The sequence below is a fragment of the Leguminivora glycinivorella genome, chromosome 11, assembly GCF_023078275.1.
Source record: "Leguminivora glycinivorella isolate SPB_JAAS2020 chromosome 11, LegGlyc_1.1, whole genome shotgun sequence".
NCBI classification, from domain to species: Eukaryota; Metazoa; Arthropoda; class Insecta; order Lepidoptera; family Tortricidae; genus Leguminivora; species Leguminivora glycinivorella.
The window spans coordinates 3,308,018-3,321,920 of record NC_062981.1 but is presented as its reverse complement, the minus strand read 5'-3'; the positions used below and the strand labels follow the sequence as shown (position 1 = coordinate 3,321,920).

General features: G+C 41.7%; 1 protein-coding gene across 2 annotated transcripts in view; it reads left to right on the top strand.

Moving 5' to 3' along the window:
* The window catches only part of LOC125230824 (protein bicaudal C homolog 1), a 52,801-nt gene that overhangs the window by 27,203 nt on the left and 11,695 nt on the right, over nucleotides 1-13,903 (top strand). For both annotated transcript variants that reach the window (XM_048136054.1, XM_048136053.1), the window contains exons 18-21: nucleotides 7,960-8,096; nucleotides 9,200-9,316; nucleotides 10,191-10,341; nucleotides 11,338-11,457. In XM_048136054.1, the coding sequence (XP_047992011.1) occupies nucleotides 7,960-8,096; nucleotides 9,200-9,316; nucleotides 10,191-10,341; nucleotides 11,338-11,457 (525 nt within the window). The remainder of the gene's footprint in view (nucleotides 1-7,959; nucleotides 8,097-9,199; nucleotides 9,317-10,190; nucleotides 10,342-11,337; nucleotides 11,458-13,903) is intronic.

The following is a 13,903-nucleotide window of genomic DNA, read 5'->3' as shown; positions in this document are numbered from 1 at the left end:
ATACCATTGCCGCCTCGCTGGTTGCCGCATTTGTAAAAGAAGGCACAACACTTTACTTCACAAAGTAAACAACCTACCCAGTGGTTCTCAACCGCATCAAACACAATCATCATCATCATCATTTCGACAAGATGCACAAAATAACGTAGAAGCGTCTACGTCTACATCTATGCCTACCAGTTCAGTGTCTAATGTTGAAATACCTACCAACAACACTGACAACGCATCTTCTTGTCCGCGTCCGGCAATTACACTGTCTGCTGGCTCTTCAGGCCTGGGTGTTCACTCCACGGCCATAGTTGAGGTGTCAAACAATGGCAACATTGTCAAACTGCGCGCTCTTCTTGACAACGGCGCGCAGTCTTCTTTTATAACGGAGGCGGCACGAGCTAAGTTAGGATGCCCTATAATTAAAGAACACGAATGCGTGTACGGTCTTAAAAATGCATCAGTAAATATTGTCGAACATTGCAACATAAAAATTAGGTCTACGTATACCTCATACACTACGAATGTCAAATGTTATATTTTGCCAGTCGTAACCGGGATTGTTCCTCAAAACAAGATACGAGTTGAGGAATTAGACATCCCTGGTCACATCCAATTAGCTGATCCTGACTTCCATCTCCCTGGAGATGTCGATATACTTCTAGGTTTAGATATCTTCTGGGACGTTCTGGGCACTTCTCAAATAAAGCTCGGACCAAATAAACCAGTCCTCCACGAGACTGAGTTTGGATGGATCCTTGGTGGCCGCAATAGCTGGAAAATTGCAAAGCGTCCTAGTAAGTCTTATTGCTATTTCAGTCAGGATATACAACAACAACTTACAAAGTTTTGGGAACTAGAAGAAGTTCCTAAAGACAAGCCTACGTCAAATAGCGACCAATACTGCGAAGCTCTTTTTCAAGAAACTACGCAGCGTGACGAAGGTGGCAGATTTTGTGTACAAATACCTCTTCGTGATTCACCAGATGTCTTAGGCGACTCTTTTAAAATAGCCGAAAGGCGACTTCATCAAATGGAACGTAAAATGAAACAAAAACCTGAATTGAAACAAGAGTATACTAAATTTATGCAAGAGTACGAGCGCCTAGGACATATGAGTGAAGTACCTAAACCCGAGCGTGGGTGCTATTTGCCACACCACTCTGTAATTCGCGAATCTAGCGAAACTACGCGCCTGAGAGTTGTCTATGACGCGTCAGCAAAAACGTCATCTGGCGTGTCATTCAACGAAATACAACATGTCGGACCTGTAGTCCAGGACGATCTCTTCTCCATATTGCTTCGTTTTAGGCAACACAAATATGTAGTAACAGCCGATGTGGAGAAGATGTATCGCCAAATATTAGTAAAGCCCGAACAACGTCATCTCCAAATGATTTTATGGCGTGAGCAATTTGATCAGCCAATTAAAATATATCAACTTAACACTGTTACCTACGGTACCTCTTCTGCACCATTTCTAAGTACGCGGTGCCTTGTGCAGCTCGCGAATGAGTGCAGTGATGCACGAGTTGCTGATGTAATCAAACACGACTTCTATGTAGATGACGTTATCACAGGGAGCAGTTCAAAGGAGGACTTGTGCTACATAATAAATTCAATAACGGAAGTTCTTCATTCAGCGCACCTGCCATTGCGTAAATTCCGTTCTAACATCGGTTCCGTCCTCCAAGACAACTCTAATTCATTGATACCGAAAGATCTAGATTTCAGTTCACAATCAAGCGCGCTAGGACTTAAATGGGACCCTAGCACTGACACATTCAACTTTCCTGTCGATATAAAACAATCGTCAGTAGCCACCAAGCGATCAATCTTATCGAACTCTGCTAGGTTGTTCGATCCTCTAGGATTGTTAAGCTTATGTACTATTGTACCCAAAATCATTCTAAAAAATCTATGGCTAACCAAGCTAGACTGGGATGATCCTATTCCCACAGAACTGTCGAAAGCATGGTTTAATTTCGTTCAAGGCCTTAAGAGCCTGACCAACTTTCAAATACCCAGATTTGTCCTTACTGACGATCCCGATGCAATCGTCGAATTGCATGCATTCTGTGATGCATCTCAAGATGCGTATGCAGCATGCGTCTACTTACGTTCAATTAGTAGCTCAGGTAACGTGTCAGTTAACCTGTTATGCGCTAAAACGAAAGTAAGTTCCGTGAAAGCTCAGACCATCCCGCGTCTAGAATTGTGTGGAGCTTTATTAGCTGCACGTCTGAGCTCAAAGGTTATCGAAGCTTTGCGACTTACAGTCACAAATATCTATTATTGGACAGACTCATCTGTAGTTCTAGGATGGATCTGTTCACCTTCACAAACCCTTAAAACGTTTGTATCAAATCGTGTCGCAGAGATTCAGCAGCTAACAGCTAATGGATCCTGGAGACACGTCCCGGGTGTTCAAAATCCCGCGGACTTAGCAACCCGTGGTGTCAGTCCAGCACAAGTAGCTGATGCTGACCTATGGTGGCACGGTCCCTGCTTCCTATTAGAAGGACCATCGGCCTGGCCAGAGGTTATTAAACCTAGTGCCAACATACCTGAAATTAAAACTAATTCTAAACCTAAAACTACTATACCTATAATATGCACTACAACAGTACCTACATCTACAACTTGTGACAAATTAATAAACATCGAAAATTTCTCTAAATTTACAATATTATTACGCAGCTTGGCCTATGCACTGCGTTTTATCCACAACATACGACACTCAAATAATAAAACTACCGGTCATCTAACTACAGACGAACTACAGTTATCATTGCATCATCTTGTTAGACAACACCAAGAGGAATGTTTCGAGCATGAACTACATCTATTAAATAACAAAAAATGCTTACCTTCAAAATCGCGAATCCTGTCTCTCAGACCTTTCGTTGATGAGAAAAGCATCCTCCGAGTAGGTGGACGCATTCAAAATTCATCTGAAATATTTAGTAAAATGCATCCGATTATATTAGATTCAAAAAATATTTTTACCAAGCTACTGTTCATTCACGAACATAAAAAACTATGCCACGGAGGTCCACAGCTATTACTGACTAATGTCAGGCAACTGTACTGGCCTGTGGCTGGAAGAAGATTAGCGAAATCTACTGTAAACAATTGTAGAATCTGTAGAATACTTAAAGCTAAATCTGTCATACCAATAATGGGAAACTTACCCTCCGCTCGAGTCACTCCCAGCTTCGCTTTCGAGGTTACCGGCATCGACTTCGCTGGTCCGTTTCCAACTCGTGATCGAAAGGGACGCGGTTGCAAAATTATTAAGAGCTACCTATGTATATTCGTCTGTTTTGCAACCAAAGCAATTCATTTGGAAATTGCATCAGACTTGAGTGCAGAGGCATTCATCATGTGTTTGAACCGTTTTATCTCTCGCAGAGGAAAGCCCAGCGTAATTCATTGTGACAATGGTCGAAATTTTGTGGGCGCAAATAATGAATTTAAAAGATTCTTACAATCTTGCGGTGAATCCATCTCGTCTTACGCTGCCGGTGAATTCATAACGTTTAAGTTCTCACCTGCTTACTCACCGCATTTTAACGGTCTTAGTGAAGCCGGTGTGAAGGCTGCTAAGCATCATATAACTCGAATGGTAGGGAACACGAACCTGACTTTTGAGCAATTATCGTCTTTGTTCGCACAAGTCGAGGCAATTTTAAACTCTCGACCTATAACTCCCCTATCAGCCGATCCTACTGATCTTTATCCCTTGTGTCCCGGGCACTTCCTGATCGGTAAACCGCTCACTTCATTGCCATCTCCGGCGCTCACCGAACTCAATCCAAACCGTCTCAGAAAATATGAGCAAATTGAGCAGATTCGTCAACAATTCTGGGAGAGATGGCGCACCGAATACTTGAACGAGCTGCAACAACGATCGAAGTGGCGCATCACTCAAGGAAAACTCGCTGAAGGCGATATGGTGGTACTCAAGGAGGCCAACTTACCACCACTCAAATGGCGCATGGGCCGCATCCATCGACTGTATCCAGGAGCCGACGGCATCGCACGCGTCGCCGATGTGAACACGTCCAAGGGCCTCATTCGCCGCGCTGTTACAAATCTATGCCCCCTACCTAACGATGAGTGCGAAGAAGCTACTCGAAAACCCACAGTTTCCGAGGGGGGGAAGATGTCTACACTCACCCTTACCTGCTAATGGACGATCGAGGGGTCAGGCGCGCGGGAGGAGCACATATGACCTTTTACATCTAATTACCTCACATTCATTACCGATCTGTCGACGCTCCGATCAAGCGCATCTTACTTACTATTTTTACATACCGAATTCTGTACCTATATCTGCATTTGTGGAAACTGATTAAACAACTATACTGTACAAACTGTCTATCCATCATTGAAGAGCACCGAATTATCCCACAGTCCGGTTTCCTCACGATGTTTTCCTTCACTGAAAAGCGACTGGCAAATATCAAATGACATTTCGCACAATATATCGCGTATAATGAATTTTCAATTCATCCCGACGTTTCGAACACTTTACAGCATTCATAGTCAACGGGTGACTGAGGAAAAATTAACAATGTGCAAAAGCTACCCATGTACAAGAAATATTAATGAGCCATGACCAAAATAATATAGATTCTTATAGGCAGGTTCGCACACTGTTAATAAAACTAGTTATACAATATTCAAGAAAATTACAATTACTATCTTTTATTTCATGAGTAACTATCGCGGTAACCGAAGACAGTATTAGAACATTTTTGTTTTTCATGCACTCGAACAAAGCGCCTGTTGTACTTGTGCAAGCAATATCAACAACAAATCTATGAAACGGATAACGCTTTCTGATTTACTTTTTCTTTCTTTACTTAAGATAGGTACTATACGATTACCATGACTTGCCCAGGACGATACTTGGTAGCGTAGCTCGATAGCAGTAGGTATACCTCGCTCGAACTAGCAACTAACAAGCTGCTGTAAGCGAGATATATATTGCTGTCGAGGAAACGTTTACCCTAGCGAGTATCGTCGTTTGTAACTCATGGTAATAATTTTATACTACTTAACACTGGTTGTCTATTGTTTGCCCGACAGTCATTTAACATAATATTCATTTGCCCGAATCTAACTTGCCTGAATTATTATTATTATTTATTATTATTTATTTATTCATGAACAATAACAATTGTGTCTGAATGTACTACATCTAAATATTAATCTAACATGCAATTTCATTTGCCCGAATGATTTGTTTACCATAAAAATCATATGACATACTCGTTGTTTATCCGAATTAGGGTTGCAAAAAAACGGTTTTTTTTCTGGCTTGAAAAAAAACATGAAAAAAAACCGTGAAAAAAAACAGTTTTTTTTCTGGAGTATGTTTTTTTTCTAAAGTACGAAATCTCAAAATTTGAAAGTAGTTAATAATTTTATACGGTTTTTTAGACTTAATGTTAACTATTAAACGAATTTAATCAAATAACTTTAATTTCTGGTCTTATAAAAGTAACATTTACGAAATCTGTAGTTGGTAGTTATCACTTTTTACTGTTGGCAACACCACCGCCTCTCCACGCTACACGCAGCGCAGCAATAAACGTTTGTATACTGAATGTTAATTGAATTAAAATTTAGTAGTAGTAGTAGTAGTAGTAGTAACTCTTTATTGTACAAAAACACATTAAAAATAACATACATTGAGATGCGAAGTACAAAGGCGAACTTATCCCATAGAGGGATTTCTTCCAGTTAACCTTTGAGTAAATGAGAGGAAAGAGTTAAAGAGGGTAACAAAATCTAGCAATTTAGGTACGTTATTGTTATTGAAACACGTTACAATTTACGAAAAACCGTTATTGTCGTATTATTTGTTCATCTGAAAAAAAACCATATTTAGAAAAAAAACCAAGGTGCTCGGTTTTTTTTCATGTTTTTTTTCACAATTCTGAAAAAAAACATTTGGTTTTTTTTTCTATTTACAACCCTAATCCGAATATTACCTTCCATAATCATACAATGCCATACTATTTGTTAGCCATATTATTAAGTGCAATAATATGGTTTCATAGAATATTCAAACGCCATAAGCAATTATTGCCATATTAATTGTTGCCCATATTATTACCTAACCTAACCTACTTTCTGATAGCAGTTTCATTTTCCAGGGGTCACAGTTCTTTTTTTTTTTTTTTTTTTTTTTTTTTTTTTGTTGACCCAGGGGGAATCCGTTATGGATCCCACTGGCCCGGGAGAAAGCCAGTGGGTATGTCGGACTCTCACCGACTAAACCCCCTGGGGTGTTCCTCCGCGCGCTTTTGAGAGGGGGTTTCGGGAACATGGTTGTAAGGCACCAATACCCCCCCAGCGTTGCCCTTGCGGGCCCGTCTTCCGTACTGCTTCATAAATATATAAATATAAATATTTCATTTTCATTTTTTCATTTTCATTTTCATTTCATAGGCTCTACGCCGCCTGCCCAGCCTTCTGCGACGCTGAGGAAGGCTATCCGCGTCATCCTCGCGCATTCTTTCTGCGGCCTCCTTCTGCGTCATGACTGTGACACAGAAGGAGGTCACAGCAGCCCATGCCTCTTCACTGCCGACCATGCAGCGGATTAATGCCGGCAGTGAGAGGTCTCCTCCAATTGCCGCGGACAGGGCAGCGCGAGGCTCCGCCCACGCAGGGCACTCCTCGCGCGTATGCTTGGCCGTGTCCACGGCTTGTCCTCCGCAGTGGTGACACGCCGGTGATGGCTCCCGTCCCAGTATCTCGCACAGGTACTTCCCGAAACAGCCGTGTCCTGTTAGGACCTGTGCGAGATGGAAGGTGATTGTGCCATGTTTACGCTGGACCCATTCTTGTAGAACCGGTCGTACAGCTGCCACCAAGTCCCGGCTAGCTCCCGGGATCTCTAGACGCTCCGCCCATTGCCCGTAGAGGACCTCTTGTGCCTCTTCCCGCCATTTGCGTACTTCCTGGGGGGCTGGCCAGTTTTCAGCTGCTCTTGCTCGTTGCACCCGCCAATAGACGCTGGACTGAACCGCAGCCTCTAGGTCCCATGGCGGGCTCCCGGCTAGCAGACAGGCTGCTGAGTGTGAATTGGTGCGGTACGCTCGGGCCACCCTGAGAGCTATGGAGGGGTCACAGTTCTAACCTAACCTAACCTAACCTACTTTTCCAGCAGTTTCATTCTCCAGGGGGTCACAGTTCTAACCTAACCTAACCTACTTTCTGATAGTAGTTTCATTTTCCAGGGGGTCGCAGTTCTAACCTAACCTAACCTACTGTCTAATAGTATTTTCATTTTCCGGGGGGTCACAGTTCTAACCTAACCTAACCTACTTTCTGATAGCAGTTTCATTTTCCAGGGGGTCACAGTTCTAACCTAACCTAACCTACTTTCTGATAGCAGTTTCATTCTCTAGTCCTTCTAGTACCTATTATAGTAGTTTTCGATTCTGCCAAAGCACATTATGGAAATTGATTTTTCTGGACGCTAATTTGTATGACAAATGATGGTATGGAATGTGGTAATTACGGATTTCGATGATTCTGACAAATGACATTATGGAAACTGACTTTATGGGAAACAAAGTTTCTGGCACTAGATTAATATAGTAAACAATGATTATGGCATAAGATGTTATGAGAAACAATATTATGATTAAAACCGAAATAAATTACACATATGAAAGAAAAAGTGACCAAGTCCTCTGGTGCCTGAGGCTGGAATCGAACCAGCGTACTTGGTCACTTTTTCTTTCATATGTGTAATTTATTTCGGTTTTAATTTAAATACATAGTAGTGTGACTACTTTAAGACAGCACAAGTTGAAATATTTTCAATAGATTATGATTTAACTTGTGTTCATTAGAATATTATGATTGTTGAATAGGATGGGAAATAAAATTATGGCAAATGAAATTCTGGCAAATGGGGGTATCCCCTTAACACTGTATTTTCAGAAATAGCGAGCATCATCTCCGACCTGCCTCTATCGGAGCGGCGCGCTCCGGGCTGCGAAAAGAAGACCCTCGAGACTCTCGGCAAACTGTCGCCTCTCACTGCAGAATACCGCAAGATGAAAGCTGAAGCTAGCAAGGTAAAATTTAAGTTTTTAATGATTCAGGCTTACCTTCACTAGGCTTATATTGACCGGAATATAGACCGTGATTACCAATAACCTGGCATTCATGGTCTATACCTATCCCATAAGTGTGGAATGTGGATCCAGAGGATTAGTCAAGTCCAGTCCAGACAGAGCGAGGCAGGGGACCGATTTTTGAATCTCGAACGCATGTTCGCCGTTCGAAAGTCGTAGCATTACGTCGTTTTCCACTGACTTTCGAACGGCGAATTCATGCGTTCAAGATTCAAAAATGGGTCCCCTGGTCGCGACTGTCGCGAGGCAATATGCTCGCGTGGCTAGCTAACGATCAATGTAGACATGCTTCGGCCGAGGCACCCTACGCAGCAGGTTTGCCGCGCCAGGAAATTTCCTCGCGACGTGCCTCGCTCTTTGTTGACCTAGCTATTCCCATACAAAAGTCTGGATAGATCTCGAGAATATTTACGACTAGCTTTTGCCCGCGGCTGCGCTCGCATCATGAAAGAGACAAAAAGTAGCCTATGTCACTCTCCATCCCTTCAACTATCTCCACTTAAAAAAATCACGTCTATTCGTCGCTCCGTTTTGCCGTGAAAGACGGACAAATAAACAGACACACACAATTTCCCATTTATAATATTAGTATCTGTGGATGTACACCAGTAGTACTTAAGGATGATTATGATCTTCTGATACACACCTGGAGGCGGAGCGTTGAGAACGAGCTGAGGGAATATGGATTGAGCTGGAACAATGCCAAGGCGGTGGCTCAAGATAGAAAGGCGTGGAAGGATCTTGAGGAGGCCCTATGCACCTATGGCACAGTATAATAAAGAGTATTATCGTACACTATGTACACTCCTGCTCCCCGCTAAAAGCGCCGCACACCCCCTCTCGGTTACACAGTTACCGCCTGTCAAAAACGCGAACAGTCAACCTGTCATATCTCACTCATACAAGCACGGTACGCGTTCATCTACTCGAGCTTAGAATGTGTGCTAGGAACACGCCTCTTTCATATATTTGATCGCCAGTGTCCGAGATGTGCCTATGGGGTGCCTTAGGATTAGGACTTAGATATTTTTATTTTTGTATAGGCAATGCAAGAGAAAGTTGGGAGTAACTACCGCATGCCGACACCTCGCTGGTCGGGGTACTACTTCAGCCACACTTCGCCTGGACCCATCAACGTTAAGGAAGAGATGCCCACTACTGTAAGTACTTACTACTAGGTGCTACTAGCAAGGATTATTTACATAATTAATAATTATAGGATTTACAGTCTTCATACTAAGAATCGCACCTCCATGTTTTAGCGCCACCTATTAAATACTATCATAACTACACTGATGATGCCTAATACAAATTTATCTTTTTCTAAATGTGTATTGACGTGATACTTATCATGAATATCATGATATTAAAATAAAGAAATATGTTATCTGTTCTTATAAAAAATAAAAACACGCAAAAAAATTTAGGGAAAATATGATTTTGGCCACTTCCAGGCTGCGAAACAGCGCTATCTAGTTTTAAGTCTATAAAGCCCATACATTTCAGGGGTACGCTTTTTCGTATGGGCTTTGTCAGTTTAGTATTATATCGTTCTTGCTACTAGTATAATATAATACCTGCACCTCTCCACGGCATGAAAACAGCATGCGGCTGTTTAGTCGCCGGATGCAACCCTTTTAAGCAGTGGTGGGCAAAGTTCGGCCCGCCATCGGTCCTCCAAAATAGTGTGTGATATGGCTCGCACCTCGCACTGTAGTAAAAATGGATTTTTGGTGTAAATGTGGCCCACCTGTAAAATTGTTGTAAGTAAATAGCTATTAAAAATGCGCTAAATAAGTACTAGTAGTAGATTATCACCAAATATTGAGCCAATTTTTGATCGAATTACTTGAGCAATTCCGGAAAAGTTTGTACATTTGGATCACGTCTCCGATTTTGATAAAAATTGGTAGGCTCATAGAGTCCATGATGCTGAGCAAGATCCACTAGGTTTCCCAAAATGTCCTAGGTCCTCCGTGATCAAAATGTACAAACTTTTCGGGAACTGCTGATTTGATTCTTGTGTGTCTTCAGCCGGAAAAAGGCTGGAACAGGTCTGAGCTCGTGCGCCCCAACATCATTGAAAAGCCGTCGCCGCCGCAAGCTGCACAGACTTCGGGGAAACCCTGCCGCTACCAGCAGTTGTATGAGCTGCTTCGAGAGATAGGACTGCACAAATACATCGGTAAGTCTCTTGCTTCGTATATGATGCCTTCTTCGTACTAAATAGTTGGGTGTCCATAGTGAACCCCTACTAGCATAGATAACAGGTCTTGAAGGCCACATCATATGCGTAGATAAACACCACCCTAAAGTGCACAGAGGGCCTTATCGTTACCACCAATTCTGCGAGCTGCTTCGGGATATGTTGGTGTCTCTCTTTCGTATGTGCCTTTTAAACAGCCGCTGCATATGGGATGGGTGTTCACTGTCAATACCCAACTGTAGTAATATAGTAGAGATAAGAAGGAAGTGTTTTGAATGTCGCAAACTCGCAACATGATGAGAAAGCCGTCGCCGCCGCAAGCTGCACAGACTGCGGGGAAACCCTGCCGCTACCAGCAGTTGTATGGGCTGCTTCGAGAGATAGGATTGCACAAATACACATCGGTAAGTGCTGTCTAAATCCGGTCTCTGCCGGCCTAGCCGAATGACAATCGCTGACGCTAGACGCCGATCGAAACGCAGTAAATAGAAGTAGCTACGATAACAATATTATCGTGAGCGTTTGTGCATTTGGCTACGTACTCGGAGCTTAGTATTTGTGCGATTCAGTTTCACGGTAGAAAAACTCTGAGCTAGGAGGTTGTGCGCCACAAGTACCTTATTTACCGCCTTCATACCGGGTGCCCGGTAATTAAAGCACAACCTTTACAGGACAACTACCAAGAGGGCACCTTATACTGGTCCAGAAAATCGACATTAAGGTTTAGTAAAAGTCGCCTGGTTTTCGAGATTTTCACACTTTTTAAAATTTTAGATAGTATTAACATTTTAAAATGTGTCAATATCTCGAAAACCAGGCGACTTTTACTAAACCTTAACGTCGATTTTCTGGACCAGTATAAGGTGCCCTCTTGGTGGATAAAAGGTTGTCCATTATAATTACCGGGCACCCTGTATATGTTTCATACTAAAGGGCAAAGGGTATGTAGGTACTTAGTTGTATATTGTTCCACAGATTTGTTCAAAAAGCACGAGTTAGACATGTCTACATTCGCGTCTCTCAACGAGGCAGACCTGACTGAGATTGGCGTCACCGCCTTTGGAGCTCGCAGGAAGATGCTGCTAATCATCGCAGGTACGTCTTCCTTATGAGCTTCTGAACATCACTGGGAAGTATAGGAAGTCTATAAAGCTAGTTTTAGTGTCACGCGGATCGCCTACGCGGAGCGATCCGCACTGTGCCGTCGAGTTATGTCTTATGGCCCCTGTACACACATGGCCAACGGTTCCACCAGCCCTTTGTGAAACCCCTTGGCCAAGATAAGAGCCGCTGTTTACACATTGGCGAACCAATCACTTGGCATTGGCTCTTCATGAAAGATGGACGTGGAATGAAAAAATCTAGGAAATTCTTGGTCATAGACGTTGTCAGAAAAAAAATATTAAAAAATAATAACCCCGTAGTAAAATTAAATTATTTGCAATATTAACAATTTTTTGAATATTCTGATAAGAACATTTATCTTTTTTAGGAAATACATTAAACATTTGCAAGGTTATTTTATTTCCTAAAATCTACACTATTATTGGCATAGATAAACTTATTATTTTCGTAAATATATCACTACTGTCCTCTCTGACGGCTGACGACCAACTGAATGAAGCGCCAACGTGTAAACGCAGTTGGCCATTGGCGCCAAGATCCTTTGATGTGTGGACAAAAAACCGACACGAATCGGTTGGCCGGCAAGCGCAAGCGCCAACTGCCAACTTACGGCCAAGTAGCCCTCTACACACATGGCCAAGGGGGTTGGTGGAACTGTTGGCCATGTGTGTACAGCGGCCAATATATATCTTTAAACAAGCAATTCTTGTATATTTATTTATTTATTTATATATATGTATATATACCGACGATCTCGGAAACCGCTCTAACGATTTCGCTGAAATTTGTTATGTGGGGGTTTCCGGGGGTGAAAAATCGATCTAGCGTAGCCTTAGATCCCGGAAAACGCGAATTTTCGAGTTTTCATGCATTTTTCTTACGCGTTAGTAAACGTAAAATATGGTCGTTAATTTCGCCGCCCGCGCGGCGGTTCCACATAGCTCAGGTCGGTCTAATGTTCGCAGACAGAATCGCATGGTGGGGTTTCGAATCCCTGAAATTAAGTTTTTTTTTTACCTAAAGACGCGTGATATAATAAAATAAAACCGAGCGAAGCTCGGTCGCCCAGCACGGGAAGCATGGTCGCGCGATAGATGATAAAATATCAGGCCGTCCCTAATCTATCGCACTTACAAATAGTGCGATATCCATGCTTCCCGTGCAGATATTGTATATTTATTCACCTTATTACATAGAGTTAAGGTTAAGAAATGTACACATATTAATGAACTCGACTGTACTAATATGTGTTAATTTCGGGGAGCGTTTTAGAGTAGGGCGCTGGTCCGCGCACAACAACATCAACTCCAATACAAATTGGTCGCGCGGATCGCTCCGTTTTCATTTTTCAAAATCTGTTATCGCCAATCTTCATTATTTTTAAGTCCAAGGAAAGTCTCTGCTAAGACCGTTTTCGCGTAGAATTACAGCCTAGCAAAAAAAAAAATAGAAAATAATAGGGGCGCCACCTATGTAAACCGCTTCCCATGTGGCAACTAATTTATATATTGAGACACTTCACAATTTCTGTGAGAGCTGAGAACAGGTTGGTATGTTTAAAAAAATAGTTCCATTTCTAACCTTTTTTTGCAAAGCTGTACGGAATCGGTAGATATAATAACTGACTAGTAGGTGATTATTGGGAGTTTCAAATCAAAGATTTGAAAACTCCCAATATCACTTCATATTTAGGACTCGTACTCAGGTTTATTGGTGATTTAAAACTCCCAATAGGTTTTCAGATGATTTAAAACTCCTAATCGGCTTTCTCATGATTTGAAACTCTCAATAGGTTTTCTGATGATTTAAAACGCTCGTGACGAATATATAGACAAAAGTTTATAAAACTCCGTTAATGATAAAACACCTTTCAAGTTAGTTGCACGTGCCTATTGACAAAATGAAGTTCGTAAAACAGTCTCAGAAATTGCAGTTGGATGCTGTTTGTTCTTTGTCCAATAAACGTTATTTTCGACATGGCTCGCTTTTACCCAACACCATTCGCTGTATAATATGTGGCCCATCCAACTGTGGAAAAACAAATTTAATTGTCGGTTTGCTGCTACATGAACATGGTCTACGCTTTCAAAATGTTTATGTATATTCTAAAACCTTATTTCAACCAATGTATCAATTTCTAGAGCAAGTTTTAAAGCTAGTTCCTTCAGTATCATTTCAAAAATATAACGCAAATGATGAAATCTTAAGTCCTCATACAGCAAACATGAATTCCATTATAATATTTGATGATGTTGCGTGTGAAAATCAAAATAATATACGAGATTACTTTGCAATGGGAAGGCATAAAAATATAGATAGCTTTTATCTAAATCAGACGTATAGTAAAATACCTAAACAATTAATAAGAGATAATGCTAACTTAATTATTCTTTTTAAACAGGATGATATTAATTTA